Source organism: Rhinichthys klamathensis, unplaced genomic scaffold, assembly GCF_029890125.1.
Source record: "Rhinichthys klamathensis goyatoka isolate OS25496 unplaced genomic scaffold, OSU_Roscu_1.1 h1tg000196l_1, whole genome shotgun sequence".
NCBI classification, from domain to species: Eukaryota; Metazoa; Chordata; class Actinopteri; order Cypriniformes; family Leuciscidae; genus Rhinichthys; species Rhinichthys klamathensis.
In genome coordinates, this window is record NW_026606722.1 from 818,387 (window position 1) to 832,286 (window position 13,900).

The 13,900-nt window shown below is 42.5% G+C and overlaps 1 protein-coding gene and 1 non-coding gene across 2 annotated transcripts in view; one reads left to right on the forward strand and one right to left on the reverse strand.

The window, feature by feature from the left end:
• Window positions 1-13,900, forward strand: part of LOC130096210 (cholesterol 24-hydroxylase-like) — a 76,777-nt gene that overhangs the window by 11,030 nt on the left and 51,847 nt on the right. The window contains exons 3-15 of the mRNA XM_056262894.1: window positions 3,849-3,930; window positions 4,040-4,113; window positions 5,360-5,446; window positions 5,526-5,664; window positions 5,763-5,876; window positions 5,969-6,125; window positions 7,037-7,108; window positions 7,181-7,253; window positions 7,344-7,428; window positions 7,713-7,823; window positions 11,938-12,026; window positions 12,128-12,194; window positions 12,286-12,418. Coding sequence (XP_056118869.1) covers window positions 3,849-3,930; window positions 4,040-4,113; window positions 5,360-5,446; window positions 5,526-5,664; window positions 5,763-5,876; window positions 5,969-6,125; window positions 7,037-7,108; window positions 7,181-7,253; window positions 7,344-7,428; window positions 7,713-7,823; window positions 11,938-12,026; window positions 12,128-12,194; window positions 12,286-12,418 — 1,283 coding nt within the window. The remainder of the gene's footprint in view (window positions 1-3,848; window positions 3,931-4,039; window positions 4,114-5,359; window positions 5,447-5,525; window positions 5,665-5,762; window positions 5,877-5,968; window positions 6,126-7,036; window positions 7,109-7,180; window positions 7,254-7,343; window positions 7,429-7,712; window positions 7,824-11,937; window positions 12,027-12,127; window positions 12,195-12,285; window positions 12,419-13,900) is intronic.
• Window positions 13,749-13,821, reverse strand: trnat-ugu (transfer RNA threonine (anticodon UGU)). The gene has a single exon. It is a non-coding gene; the product is annotated as a tRNA-Thr (tRNA).

Sequence of the window (13,900 nt, forward strand, 5' to 3'; positions counted from 1 at the left end):
CCAATTTTTGGCGTCTTCGTGAATGAACTTACGAATCATGGTTTTCAATGTACGATTAAACCGTTCGACCAGGCCGTCCGTTTGTGGGTGATAGACGCTGGTGCGAATCGATTTAATGCCCAACAATTCGTAAAGCTCGCGAACCGTTCGTGACATAAACGCTGTGCCTTGATCGGTGAGGATCTCTTTAGGGATCCCCACCCGGGAGATTAAAGAAAACAGCGCGCTTGCCACACTCTTAGCGGAGATATTGCGAAGCGGGACTGCTTCCGGGTATCGTGTTGCGTAATCTACCAAGACTAACGCAAAACGATGCCCTCGTGCTGACCGTTCTAATGGCCCGATGAGGTCCATACCAATTCGTTCGAAGGGGACCTGCATCAGCGGAAGGGGGCACAAGGGTGCTTTTGGGTTGGCCGGTGGATTAACCAACTGACATTCACGACAAGACGCGCACCACCTGCGCACGTTCTCGTGAATGCCCGGCCAAAAGAATCGGGCCATGAGACGGTTTAGTGTCGCCGTTTGCCCCAAATGACCGGCCATCGGATTACAGTGAGCCGCCTGGAAAAGCATTTCCCGACGGCTCTTTGGTACTAACAACTGGGTTGTATCCTCCTTTGTCTGGGCGTCTTGGGTCACCCGATACAACCTATCTTTGAGCACACAAAAATAGGGGTAAGAGAGCGGTTGCTCCGGGTGGAGTAGCTGACCGTCGATGGAACGGACCTGGTCAAACGCGCGTTTTAGCGTCTCATCCTGGGACTGCTCTAGGGGAAAATCATCGCGCTCGGAGAGGATATTTCCCTCCAAAGTGCTCTCTTCCCCTACAGCAGTACCCAGAGGCCCCGGTACAGCATCCCCCACCTGAACCACCGCTGTCTTCCCCTGGTGCTTCTTTTCCCAAGAGACATCCGCACATAAAACCCCCAATAACTTCTTGAAACCAGGCCAATCCGTTCCCAAGATTAGCGGATGCCGGAGGTGCGGGTTAACTGCAACCTCCACACTATGTTTTTGTCCCCTAAATAGAATTTCTACCGACATTAAGGGATAACTCACCACCACCCCGTGCACACACCGCACCTTAACCACGCGGCTGTTATCCAATGCCCCAGATCGAACCAGGCTTTGATGAATAGAGGTTTGGTTGCATCCTGAATCCACCAAAGCCTGATAAGTACCCCCCTTTATACTCACTGGTATTTGGTACGGGCCGGCTTGATCGGGGGCGGCCTTTGGCGCGTCGGGGACCCGAACCAGTGTCCCCACCTCCATCAACGGGCACCGGTCGATGAAGTGGCCCGGGTCCCCACAGCGCCAACAGGCCGGCCCAGGTTTTACCGCTGTTCCAGCGGCAGGAAGTGGGCCAAGGGATTGACGTGGGGAGAGAGGTGCCAGCTGCGCCAGGGTGGAAAGTTCCCCAGCCGGTGTCCCCCTCGTCGCCGTCCTCCCGGCCGCGCCATTGTCACCGGACCACCCAGACCTCCACCTCGGCGCTGGTCTGGGTGCGAAGCCTCCTCGCGACCTAGGAAGGGGGACAGGCTTAGTAGAAAGGGAGGGGGTAGAGGCCGGGGAAGAGAGAGAGAGAGAGGGGGAGAGAGAGACAGATGGAAGGGTTTCGCCGACCCCAGAGCACGCCACCATGTGATCCTCCGCCAGTTGGATGGCCTGGTCCAGCGACGTCGGGCGGTGGCACTGGACCCACTGTGCAGTTTTCTTGGGGAGCTTCACTATAAACTGTTCCAGTACCACCTGGCCTCCGGGTCGTCAGCTGGACCCATCTTCGACAAGGTGAGCGGCGAGGCCGAGTCTGATGCTGGAGGGGGGCTGGCCGGAGTCTCCCGGTCCAGACAGCTCCGGAACAACTCGCGGTCTTCCTGTTGACCTTGGAGCAGCGCCTGAAAGCGCCGCTCATGCTCCTCCTTAACGCTCAGGAGGGCCTGATGTTGGTCTCTTTGAAGAGCCGCGAGTGACTGGATGATGTCCGCAAACGGCGTTCCTGACGGGTTCTGCATGGCGGCGGCCGATCTCCTTCTTCCCGGGTTTCGGCACCAGTGTAACAAAGTTCGTCTTTATGGAGGAAGAAGGAGACAGGGTCGGCGAGACTGGGACTCGTACGTTTTTATTTTTCAACAAAAATAATAAATCGTGCGCACACAGCGCATTCACCGTAGTCCTACTACAGCAACACAATATTTCCAATAACAACTCTTCCCACGCTGGTTCAGCTTCAACGTCCTCCACAGCTTTAGATAATCTCCTTCCACGCTGCTTTCAGCTGTCCCAGTTTCCACACTGTTCACGCACGAGTCGCCAGTCCTCCTCTCTCGCTTCATTCTCTCACTTTGTGGTTTTTATCCGTCTCCCCACGCCAATCACTGCAATCAGACACAGGTGTTTATCATTTGCACTTGACCCACTTACTCACCGCCGCGCCCTCTGACTTGTCTCTCACTACAGACGGCGCTAAAACCACGCCCCCCTCATCACAGTCACAACAAGGCTTTGTTGATTGTCACCATTGTTGAGATTCATATGTTGATTCTTGATGTCTCTATACTCCTAACAAAATAAACCACCTCAAAACATTTTATGTAGAATATTTATTTATTTATTTGAGATTGCTATAATACTGATGCCACAATATTTCAACAAATCATGTGAAAAAAGTATGATATTAATAATTGCCTTTGTATAACACTAAAGTATCTATATATAATGTATTCACAGCCAATAGAGATTTGATTGTCATATCAGTGAATCAGATCATCATATAATGACTATAAAATCATCAATAAATGACCAAGATCATCTTCTATTTTCTCTTGCAATTATTGCCATAATAAATGTGCATCAAAACACAGTTAAAGCAGCCAGAGAACAACTAATGTTAAAACTCAAGAGTCATGAGCCCAACTAAAGTAAACACTGATCTCAATCATGGTGACATCACATTTCTGTTAAAGTTTTTTTACACTTTATTTAAATTAGGATATTTTACTTTAATTATATGGTTTTTGTTTGGCAGCCGTCACTTTTTAAACTGCCAGTCATTTGACCCTTTTTTAAAGATTTTTTTACAATGAAGGTATATGATCATAATACCGTAATGCAGGAAATACCTGTGAAATAACAGTGTTTTTTGTTTTATTTGAATTAGAAGATTTTACTTTTATTTTATGGTTTTTGTTTGGCAGCCGTAGCTGCCAGTCATTTGACTCTTTTTTTACGATTTTTTTTCACTGAAGGTATATGATTGTTATTTTACAGGTATATCCTGAATTGTCACAGTGTTTTTCAGTTTATTTAATTTAGGATGTTTTACTTTAATGTTACAGTTTTTTGGGGGCTGCCAGTCATTTGACCGGTTTATCATTTAACTGTTTTGTTACTGTTTAATTACAGATTATAATTTGTAATTTTACATACATTTTCATGTAATTTAAGAAAACAGAAAAAAATACTGTATGAAAAATACAATCAATTTTCTGTATAAAAAATGTGAATTACTGCAATTTGTCATTAATGTCACAATACTTAAAATAACAGCTGCATTTTTATTTTACAGATATTATTTGTAATTTTTACAGTGTTTTGAGTACAATTTAAAATGAAAGAAAATGATCGTCAAAAAATCACAGTTATTTTCTGTAAAATTAGGATTTTTTTTTACAGACACCCCTTCAAGTAAAGTGTTACCTAAAAATCACAGTTGTTTCACCAATAACAGGCATTTCCTCACTTCGGCTAAAGAAATATATAGATATAGGGATACTGTTTATTGATCCTCTAGGGGAAATTTGGTAAAGCGTCCTCGCCAATGTGGCCATGTTCTTGTTTTTAAGGGGAGAAAAATATGGCCCTGTCTACAGGATGAACAGTTTTCATTATGTCATGATCATGGTTCATTGTCCTGAGGCTACAAAGGTAAATATTTTATATTGTATGTCTTAGCCTATCGTATAAATTGTATAAATAGTAGCCTATCCGAAGCCACAAAATCTAATAAAATAAAATCTATGCCCTGTTATTGTAGACAGTCCTGATGTCACCTAAGTATCTCAAAGATCCTTTTGTCTACAAACGCCTCTTTAACTTGTTTGGAAAAAGGTATGTTTAATTTTTTCTGGATATGTCACAGCATTGCTAGGTGAAGTCTGTCAATATCTGTACATTGATAGCAGTGGGCTACTCTAAGGCACATTCCTACTATCATCTAGAAGTTTTTATGGAAGAGGCCCCATGAAATCAAAATCTAAGCTATGCTGCATTTAGTCCGATAGCTTTAAAATCATCTACAGTAGTGGCAAAAAGTGATGTCCGGAGGGGATATTTGTTTTTAATGACAAAACAAGTTTGATAAAACCATCTAAATATTTTATATTTTTTAAATATGAGGGAAAAACAAAATGCTAAAGTTGGGTTCACGAGTTCCTTTGCCCATATAATCTTTAAGCTAATAAAGTTAAGCGTACTTGGCTTGCTCGTATTTGGCTTGCTTGTTTTTCTTGTTATTGCATGTGTCATAATTTCTTTGTATGACAGCCTGGACAAAATTATGGCTGCACTATTTGGCATGTTTCATTGTACAACTACGCAATAGGCCTACAAAATCTGTTACAAATTGTAATAATTTTTGAATAAAGGGTGAAGAATTTCCCTCGGCCAAACATTAGTTTTGGCTACCACTGTATGTTTCCCTGGTGAAAAAAAGCTAAGTATACTTGCAGCCAGACTAATTCAGTATACTTCAAATGTGTTAATGATTAGTGAACTTGAAGTGTGGTATTTCGGAACAACTATTTTTGTACTAAGTATATTTTAGTTGTAATTAAATTGTAGTAAAGTATAACTTTTTAGTGTATAAAACTGTGCTAAATTGGAACAACTTCAAGTATACTTTAAGTATATGCCTGTGTAGGGACTAATTACATGCTTGATTAGTGATATTAAAGTCTGCTTTATTTGTGTTACAATTACAAATTCATAACGAGTGTCTTCGAAACATACAAGCAATGTACCATAAATGTATTATATTTGAGTAAAAAGTATATAAGTAAAAGTTGGCTTATTCCAAAGGTATTCAAAGAACTCACACTTTAAAGCTGCAGGTTTGCAGTTTTGAGGGGAGGTGGAGTAGACTGTACACTATTTTTACATTTTGCATTTATTATTATTTGTTATATGTTGAATGCATGTTTTAGAAAATATTTATTAAATAGGCCTACATTTTGCATTCTCAAAGAGTCTAGTGTGACTGTGGCTTAATTCATATTCGAATTTGAATATTTTATGGGATTTGCTTTGCCAATGGTGACCTTACAGTTGAATAAGTCACATGACTCAATCTTCTCAGGTTCCTGGGGAACGGGCTGATTACGGCTGGGGACCATGACACCTGGTACAGGCAGCGTCGCATCATGGATCCTGCCTTTAGCAGCTCGTGAGTCAAATACAGCAAATCTCTGATATACTGAAATGTGATACAGATGCACCTCAGCTGATGCCGTCTCATTGGTCAGATACTTACGAGGCTTGATGGGCACTTTTAACGAGATGTCGGAGCGCCTAATGGACAAGCTGGAGGAAATAGCAGAGACGAAAACACCTGCCGTCATGCACGACCTGGTCAACTGTGTCACACTCGATGTCATTTGCAAGGTTTCACTTTCCTATCTGCTAATCCAAGGGAAAGCCTAATACAAGGAAAGTCAAATCAGCTGTTGATCAATACTTAGTAGTCGTTTTTTTATCCACAGGTGGCTTTCGGTGTCGATTTGAATTTCTTGAAGCAAACTGACAGCCCCTTCCAGAATGCAGTAGAGCTGTGTTTAAAAGGCATGGTGTTGGATATCAGAGACCCATTTTTTAGAGTAAGAATTTATCCACAATTGCTTATGTCACCCTAAAGTAGTAGGGTTAATGATATATAATCTGTTTTTATTTTTTAAATGTGGGACCTCAGCTTTTTCCCAAGAATTGGAAGATTATACAGCAAGTTAAAGATGCAACTGAACTCCTGCGTAAAACAGGAGAAAAATGGATACAAAACAGGAAGACAGCAGTAGAAAATGGAGACGATGTACCGCAAGACATTCTCACACAAATCCTCAGAACGGCAGGTATGTGGATTTTCCTTCTTCCATTTGTTGTACAGGTCATTTTTATCTGGGCTGCAAATTATAAAAAATTTTATTATTTTCAAAATGTGCTTAAATTAATCATTTAATCATACCATACCACGTTTAAACCTAACAAGTGTGAAAAATTGATAAGTAATTTACCATTTGAGCAATAAAAAAAAGTTAAAATACAACACCAAAAAGTGAAAAATGCAGCCAAAAGGAACAGAATACAGGAGCCAGACACATTTAAAAAGTTAAACCGTATTTGTACATTTTAAACCTAATGAATGTGAAAAAATTGGTAAATAATTTACCATTGGTGCAGTTCAAGTTCAAATACAAGTTGGCCAAAAAACACAGAAAGGAACAGATTACAGGAATCAGACACATTTGGAAAAAAAGGTTAAACTGCATGTACTTTAACTTGTCTTGTAAGACACACTGTCTTAAAATCGTAGCTCTCATGGTGCAAGATGCAACTTGACGACTGAAGACGTTCACGTCCATCTTAAATGTTTACATGGATCAACACAGGGCCAGAGTGGGGGCCATTTTCAGCGCAGAAGTAAAAAAAAAAAAAAATATATACAGATAAATAACAAATAGCATACTAAACATTTTAATCACTTTTTATTCTACAATCAAAACACACTAAAATTAAAATAAAATACTGCACATACAAATTAAAAACTCAAATAAATTCAAATTAATATCATACAGCAGTATACACACCTGTTTGTTCTTTGATTTTTGCCTGAAGTATATCAGGGAATAAAAGTGGTTAATCAACATATCATGTAATTAATTTCATTCCAAATTTGAATCAGTCAATAGCCCTAATAATAACATATTCAACACAACACTGGTAGAGTTACTTAACTATTTAACACTTTCCATTTTTGCTGCAGAGGAAGAAAAAGTTACTAACGCTAAAGATGATGAGCTGATGTTGGACAATTTCGTGACTTTCTTCATTGCTGGTGAGTTACAGCTTTGTTTGATTTTTGCTCATAAACCCCAGCAAATATAAACAGTGCTTGATTCTTTTGCAGGGCAAGAGACCACAGCAAATCAGCTCTCGTTTGCAATCATGGAATTAGGGAGACATCCTGAGATATATAAACGGTAAACGCTAAAACAGTCCTTGGAAATATGGACCTATTCCACATTGACTTGTATTACAATGCTCTAGTTTGAATTTCTTTTCATTCCCAGGGCTAAAGCAGAAGTGGATGAAGTTCTTGGGACAAAGAGAGACATTTCATATGAAGACCTTGGGAAATTCACTTACTTGTCTCAGGTTGGTCTACAGCTGGGATGCCCAATCCTGTTCCTGGAGATCTATCTTCCTGCAAAGTTCAGATCCAACCCTGATCCAACGCAACAGAACCGGCTAATTGAGATCTTCGGGAGCACTTGTTAATTACAGACAGGTGTGCTGGATCACGGTTGGATAATAAACTCTGCTGGTAGGTAGATCTCCAAGAACAGGATTGGACACCCCTGGTCTGCAGAGATGGTCTTTTATGGTACAAACACAAATGGTTCTGTATTGGTCTTTGTATTGTTGACTCAATCCATTAGGTCTTGAAGGAAACACTGCGACTGTACCCCACTGCTCCAGGTACCAATCGCTGGTTGCATGAGGACATGGTTATGAATGGGCTCAAAGTCCCAGGCGGCTGCTCTATTGTTGTGAGTATTGCCAGATCCCCAGTAATGCTGGTCTGGTCACTCTGTGGCCAGTGTGGTACCTGGCTGGGGAAGCTATTTCTAGCTACACAAGTACAGCTCCTGTCTACTTGAATGGAGATAGAAAGAAATCTTCAACATTGTTTGTAAATATTATATTTTAGTTAAAGTCCCCCTTTTGTCAATAATTGTATCTCTTTGATCACCAAAATGACAAATGTAAACGTTTTTTCCTTGAAAAAAATGTTTTCATGCCTTAAAATAGCTTGAATCTAACTCTACATCCTTGCTTCATTTAGGCCACGTTTACACAAAGCCGGGTATTTAGAGAAACGAATATTTCCCCCGCCTCCGTTTTCAACAATAAAATCGTGCACACACCCGCATAAATACGCCATCGAGTGCCATCATAACTATGCCAAACCTATGGGCGGCAGTGTAGGGAGAAGGATAAAGCCATGCAAGCCAATCAGAATCCTCAGAATCGACAAGAGAGAACCTATAACCCCGTTTCTCCCAGTTGACACGACAACACATAACCGGCGTTTTCAGAAATCTCCACTTTGGCCGGAGTTTTTAGAAATAATCGTTTTCTGTGATTAAAACGGGGTTTTCGTGTAAATTAGAGGCCAAACCGCAGGGAAATATCTGCTATTTCCCTTCGTGTAAACGGGGCCTTAGTATACACGGTTCTAAGAATATGCAAATGATCCCCGCCTCCACTCACTCATACCAGCTCAGAGATCCACTCGGTGAAGATCACACGTTAAACTGATTGGTTAAAAGGTAGTTTGTGAATTCAGAAACACCAGCGATTTCAAATCGTGATTTTGAGACGGTCTTTGGTTCACTGCAGTTTTTGATTTATGAATTTGTACATGGTTTGTCTTAAAGCATAATAAAAACACCACATAGACATATAAACAACATTAAAAGCTTGATTTTGACTACAGGGGGACTTAAAAGGGTTAAGTCACCCACATTTGCTCACACGTGTGTTGTTCTAATGCCATTTGCCCTACTTTCTCTTTTAGACCACAAAAGGAGAATTTGTAAAAAAAAAAAAAAAAAGCCCCGCTCACGCTCATCCATATAATGGCAGTGAATAGCGACCAGGATCAAGTTTTTTTTTTTAAAGACGCACAAGTATCACATAATGATCCCATGCGGCACGTGTTGTAAATTCCAAGTGTTCTGGGCATATACAACAGGGTTTGTCAAAAAAACCCAGAAATTGTGTGTATTATTCTACAAAAATCCTGCCATTGGTTTTCTGTGCACGACTGCACGATGTGCGCTTCAACTTGCCCAGAAACGGCACACAAGTTGTGAGAAATCAAGAGGTTTGCGTGCCCCTGTGAGCCTGGAGGCTGTGTTGTCTGGAGCCTAGTGCACCTGGTTGGGTCTCCCAAGGCAAAGTAGTTCCAGGTGAGGGGCCAGACGAAGAAAGGTTCATAAAGACCCATGATGAAAAAACAAGGAAGAGGAGGAGAGATTCTGCCTGGAGGAAGCCCGGGCCCCCGTCTGGAGCCAGGCCCAGAGGGAGGGCCCGCCGGCGAGCGCCTGGTGGCCGGGTTTGCCACGGAGGCACGCTGGGCACAGCCCGAAACAGCAACGTGGCACCCCCCTCTCCATCCTTTGGACTCACCATCCACACAGATCCACAGGGATCGAGTGCGCTGCCACATGGGTGGCGGTGAAGGTCAGGGGCCTCGACGGACCAGACCCGGACAGCGGAGACTGGCTCTGGGGACGTGGAACGTTACCTCTCTGTGGGGGAAGGAGCCGGAACTTGTGCGGGAGATGGAGCGCTACCAGTTAGATCTGGTGGGGCTGACCTCCATGCACAGTCTCGGTTCTGGAACCGTACTCCCGGAAAGGGGATGGACCCTATTCTTTCGCTGGAGTTGGCCAAGGTGTGAGGCGCCGGGCGGGTGTGGGGATACTCACAAGCCCCCGGCTGAGCGTTTCAACTGATTTGAGGCCGCATGTTTCGGACACTCGGGTGAAGAGAGGGGCGGAGCTGTCAACTGATCAGCATCTGGTGGTGAGTTGGGTCAGGGGTTGGGGGAAGAATCTAGACAGACCCGGTAAGCCCAAACGGGTAGTGCGGGTGAACTGGGAACGTCTGGAGGAGGCCCCTGTCCGTGAGATCTTCAACTCACACCTCCGGCGGAGCTTTTCTGGCATCCCTGTGGAGGTTGGGGACATTGAACCTGAGTGGGCAATGCTCAAAGCTTCTATTGCTGAAGCCGCAGCGGGAGGCTGTGGTCTCAAAGTCTTAGGTGCCTCAAGGGGTGGTAACCCTCGAACACCGTGGTGGACACCGGTGGTCAGGGAAGCCGTCCGACTGAAGGAGGGCTTCCGGGATTTGTTGTCTCGGAGGACTCCGGAGGTGGTTGCAAGGCACCGACAGGCCCGAAGGGCTGCAGCCTCTGCTGTGGCAGATGCAAAGCAGCGGGTGTGGGAGAAGTTCGGAGAAGACATGGAGAAGGACTTTCGGTCGGCACCAAAGTGTTTCTGGAGAACTGTCTGCCACCTCAGGAGGGGGAAGCGGAGAAGCGGGGAACCATCCAATGTGCCATCCTGTGTGCAGTAAGGATTGGACTCTGTTGACCTCAACTGGGGAGGTAATTGGGTGGTGGAAGGAACACTTTGAGGAACTCCTAAATCCGACTGACACGCCCTCTCTAGTAGAGGCAGAGTTGGAGGCTGATGGGGGATTCTCGTCAATTTCCCTGGTGGAAGTCACTGAGGTAGTCAAACAACTCCACAGTGGCAAAGCCCCAGGGATTGATGAGATCCGCCCAGAAATGCTAAAAGATTTGGGTGTGGAGAGGCTGTCTTGAATGACACGTCTCTTTAACATCGCGTGGAAGTCGGGTACAGTGCCTAAGGAGTGGCAGACTGGGGTGGTGGTTCCCCTGTTCAAAAAGGGGGACCAGAGAGTGTGTCGTCTTTTTGCGGATGATGTGGTCCTGATGGCATCATCGGTCCGTGACCTTCAACTCTCACTGGATCGGTTCGCAGCAGAGTGTGAAGTGGTTGGGATGAGGATTAGCACCTCTAGATCTGAGGCCATGGCTCTCAGCAGGAAACCGGTGGAGTGCCAACTCCAGGTAGGGAATGAGTCCTTACCCCAGGTGAAGGAGTTCAAGTACCTCGGGGTCTTGTTCCCGAGTGAGGGGAGACTGGAGCAGGAGATTGGCCGGAGAATCGTAGCAGCAGGGGTGGTATTGCACTCGCTTTACCGCACCATTGTGACGAAAAGAGAGCTGAGCCGTAAGGCAAAGCTCTCGATCTACCGGTCAATTTTCGTTCCTACCCTCACCTATGGTCTTGATGGCTGGGTCACGAAAGAACGAGATCGCGGGTACAAGCGTCCGAAATGGGTTTCCTCAGGGTGGCTGGTTTCTCCCTTAGAGATAGGGTGAGAAGCACAGCCATCCGCGAGGAGCTCAGAGTAGAGCCGCTGCCCCTTTGCGTCGAAAGGAGCCAGTTGAGGTGGTTTGAGCATCTGGTAAGGATGCCTCCTGAACGCCTCCCTAGGGAGGTGTTCCAGGCACGTCCAGCTGGGAGGAGACCTCGGGGAAGACCCAGGACTAGGTGGAGAGATTATATCTCCACACTGGCCTGGGACCATCTCGGGATCCCCCAGTCGGAGCTGGTTAATGTGGCTCGGGAAAGAGAAGTTTGGGGTCCCCTGCTGGAGCTGCTGCCCCCCGCGACCCGACCCCGGATAAGCGGATGAAGATGGATGGATAGATATCATAAACCCTTCAGAACACGTGGGATGTACGACACATGTTGCATGGGATCATTCTGTGATATTTCCGTTTCTTTTTAAAAAAAAGCTTGATGCTGGTAGCTTTTCACTGCCATTGTGTGGATGATGCAGAGCAGGACTTTTTTTTCCCTTAAATTTCTTCTGTTTGTGGTCTGAAAAAAAAAAAGAACAGCATACTTGCATTAGAATAACACCAGGGTGAGTAAATTTTGACTTAATTCTATTTTAATAATTCCAATAAATTCGAAACAATGGCATTATCAATTTTACTTGTTTAATTGTATATGAATACATGACTATTTTGAACCATTTTCACCTTTTTCCATACAGTTAAGTTCTTACGTCTCTCAAAGACTGGAAAAGTTTTTCAAAGATCCGTTGAAGTTTGATCCTGAGAGATTTGATGTGAATGCCCCCAAGTAAGTCATTATGAGGACAAGCTGTAAATGAGTTTTATGAGGATGTTATAAACATGATAGCATGAAATCTGCTGATATCAAATTGTGTTCTTGTCTGAAAGGCCTTATTACTGCTACTACCCATTTGCACTTGGTCCACGAATCTGTCTAGGGCAGGTCTTCTCACAGGTGATGAAACACAAACACACATTTGCACAATTTGCTTTCCAAGTGCCAAATTTGCTGTGATCATAACAACTCTGCGTATTTCTACATTCAGATGGAGGCTAAAGTTGTGCTTGCCAAACTGCTTCAGAGATTCGAGTTCAGTCTGGTTCCCGGACAGTCTTTCAGCATTAAAGACACTGGAACTCTACGCCCCATGAGTGGAGTGATCTGCAACATTAAACCATGCTAGGACATGTTTATGGCACTTGTTTTGTGTCAACTCTTGTGTACTTGTGTGTACTCGGCAAACATGGTCTTGTATTATTCAAACATTAACCTAAGCACAGAAGTTGTAACAGGCTATTCATCTATGATACTTTATCCGCACTTTTAATTAATTTGGTTTTATTATATACAGTGCTGGGTAGTACTGTATATAATATTATGTAATCAGATTCCAAAATGAAGTACTTGTAATTGGATTATATAACTTTTTAAAATACTCATAATCAGACTACAGTTACTTTTCTATTGATTACATGATTCATGATTATTACATATTAGTCACACAATGGCAGTAAATTATTCATAATTCATTGATTCTCCCTAATTTTTCAATTAATCATTTTTTATCTTTAAATTTTTAATTATATATATATCACTGTAAAAAAAAATCATCCTTTTTAGTAGGTGTTTTATTTTGAATGGTTTTATTTTTAAACTATTCATTTATTTTAATTTGACATTTTTATTTAAATAATTAGTAGCTTTTCATCACCTCACAAATTAAACTAATGTTTAATGCACTTCATTTTGTTAATAATAAACTTTTTGTTTGCATTTTTATATTAATATGGTACAAGATTATCAAATTCAAATCAGTGTGATAAATGAGTTAGGTCAAAAGTAATAAAAAAAATTTTAATGTAATAGACTATGTAACTGACTATGATTTTTGTCATGTAATTTGTAATCAGTAATAGACTACAATTTGTAAATTGATAGTTGATTAATATGAACACTTTATAAACAAATAAAATAGGAACTAATGAAACCACTGGTGAAAATGCTTGTTTTGCTAATTTAATACTTTTTCATTATTGTCAGCAAAATGCTAAAACATTTTGTTTATCAGATTTTAAAATGGTCTCATTGCACATTGTATAGGCCTATGCTACCACTTTGCCAAACAGATTAAACAGTGAATCAAAAACATAAAAGCAGAACAGTATTTATTTGGTAAACACTTTATTTTACAGTGTCCTTGTTATGTTACATGTGCTTAACATAGTAATTAATAGTAAATTATGCCTAATTACATGCAACTAACCCTTAAAATTATGCCTAATCACATGAAACTAACCTAATCCTAATCCTACCCTAACCCTATAGTAAGTACCGGTACATGTAGTTACTTAAAATTCCTCAGTACTTAAACACATAATTACACTGTAACAATGACCCCTTAAAATAAAGTGTAACCTTTCTTTGTAGTATGTGAAACTGTAACACTTGTTCTTGAAGTACGACAACCGTATATTATGAACGTGTCGAAAGAAAAAGCATCGCCTTTCCAGGCCCCAGCGAGGATCGAACTCGCGACCCCTGGTTTACAAGACCAGTGCTCTAACCACTGAGCTATGGAGCCAGCTGTGGCAGCCAAGCGGAAAAAACTGTATTTCATCATAACGTCACATGTTTTATTTGGTAGTGTGTAAAATTGTCAA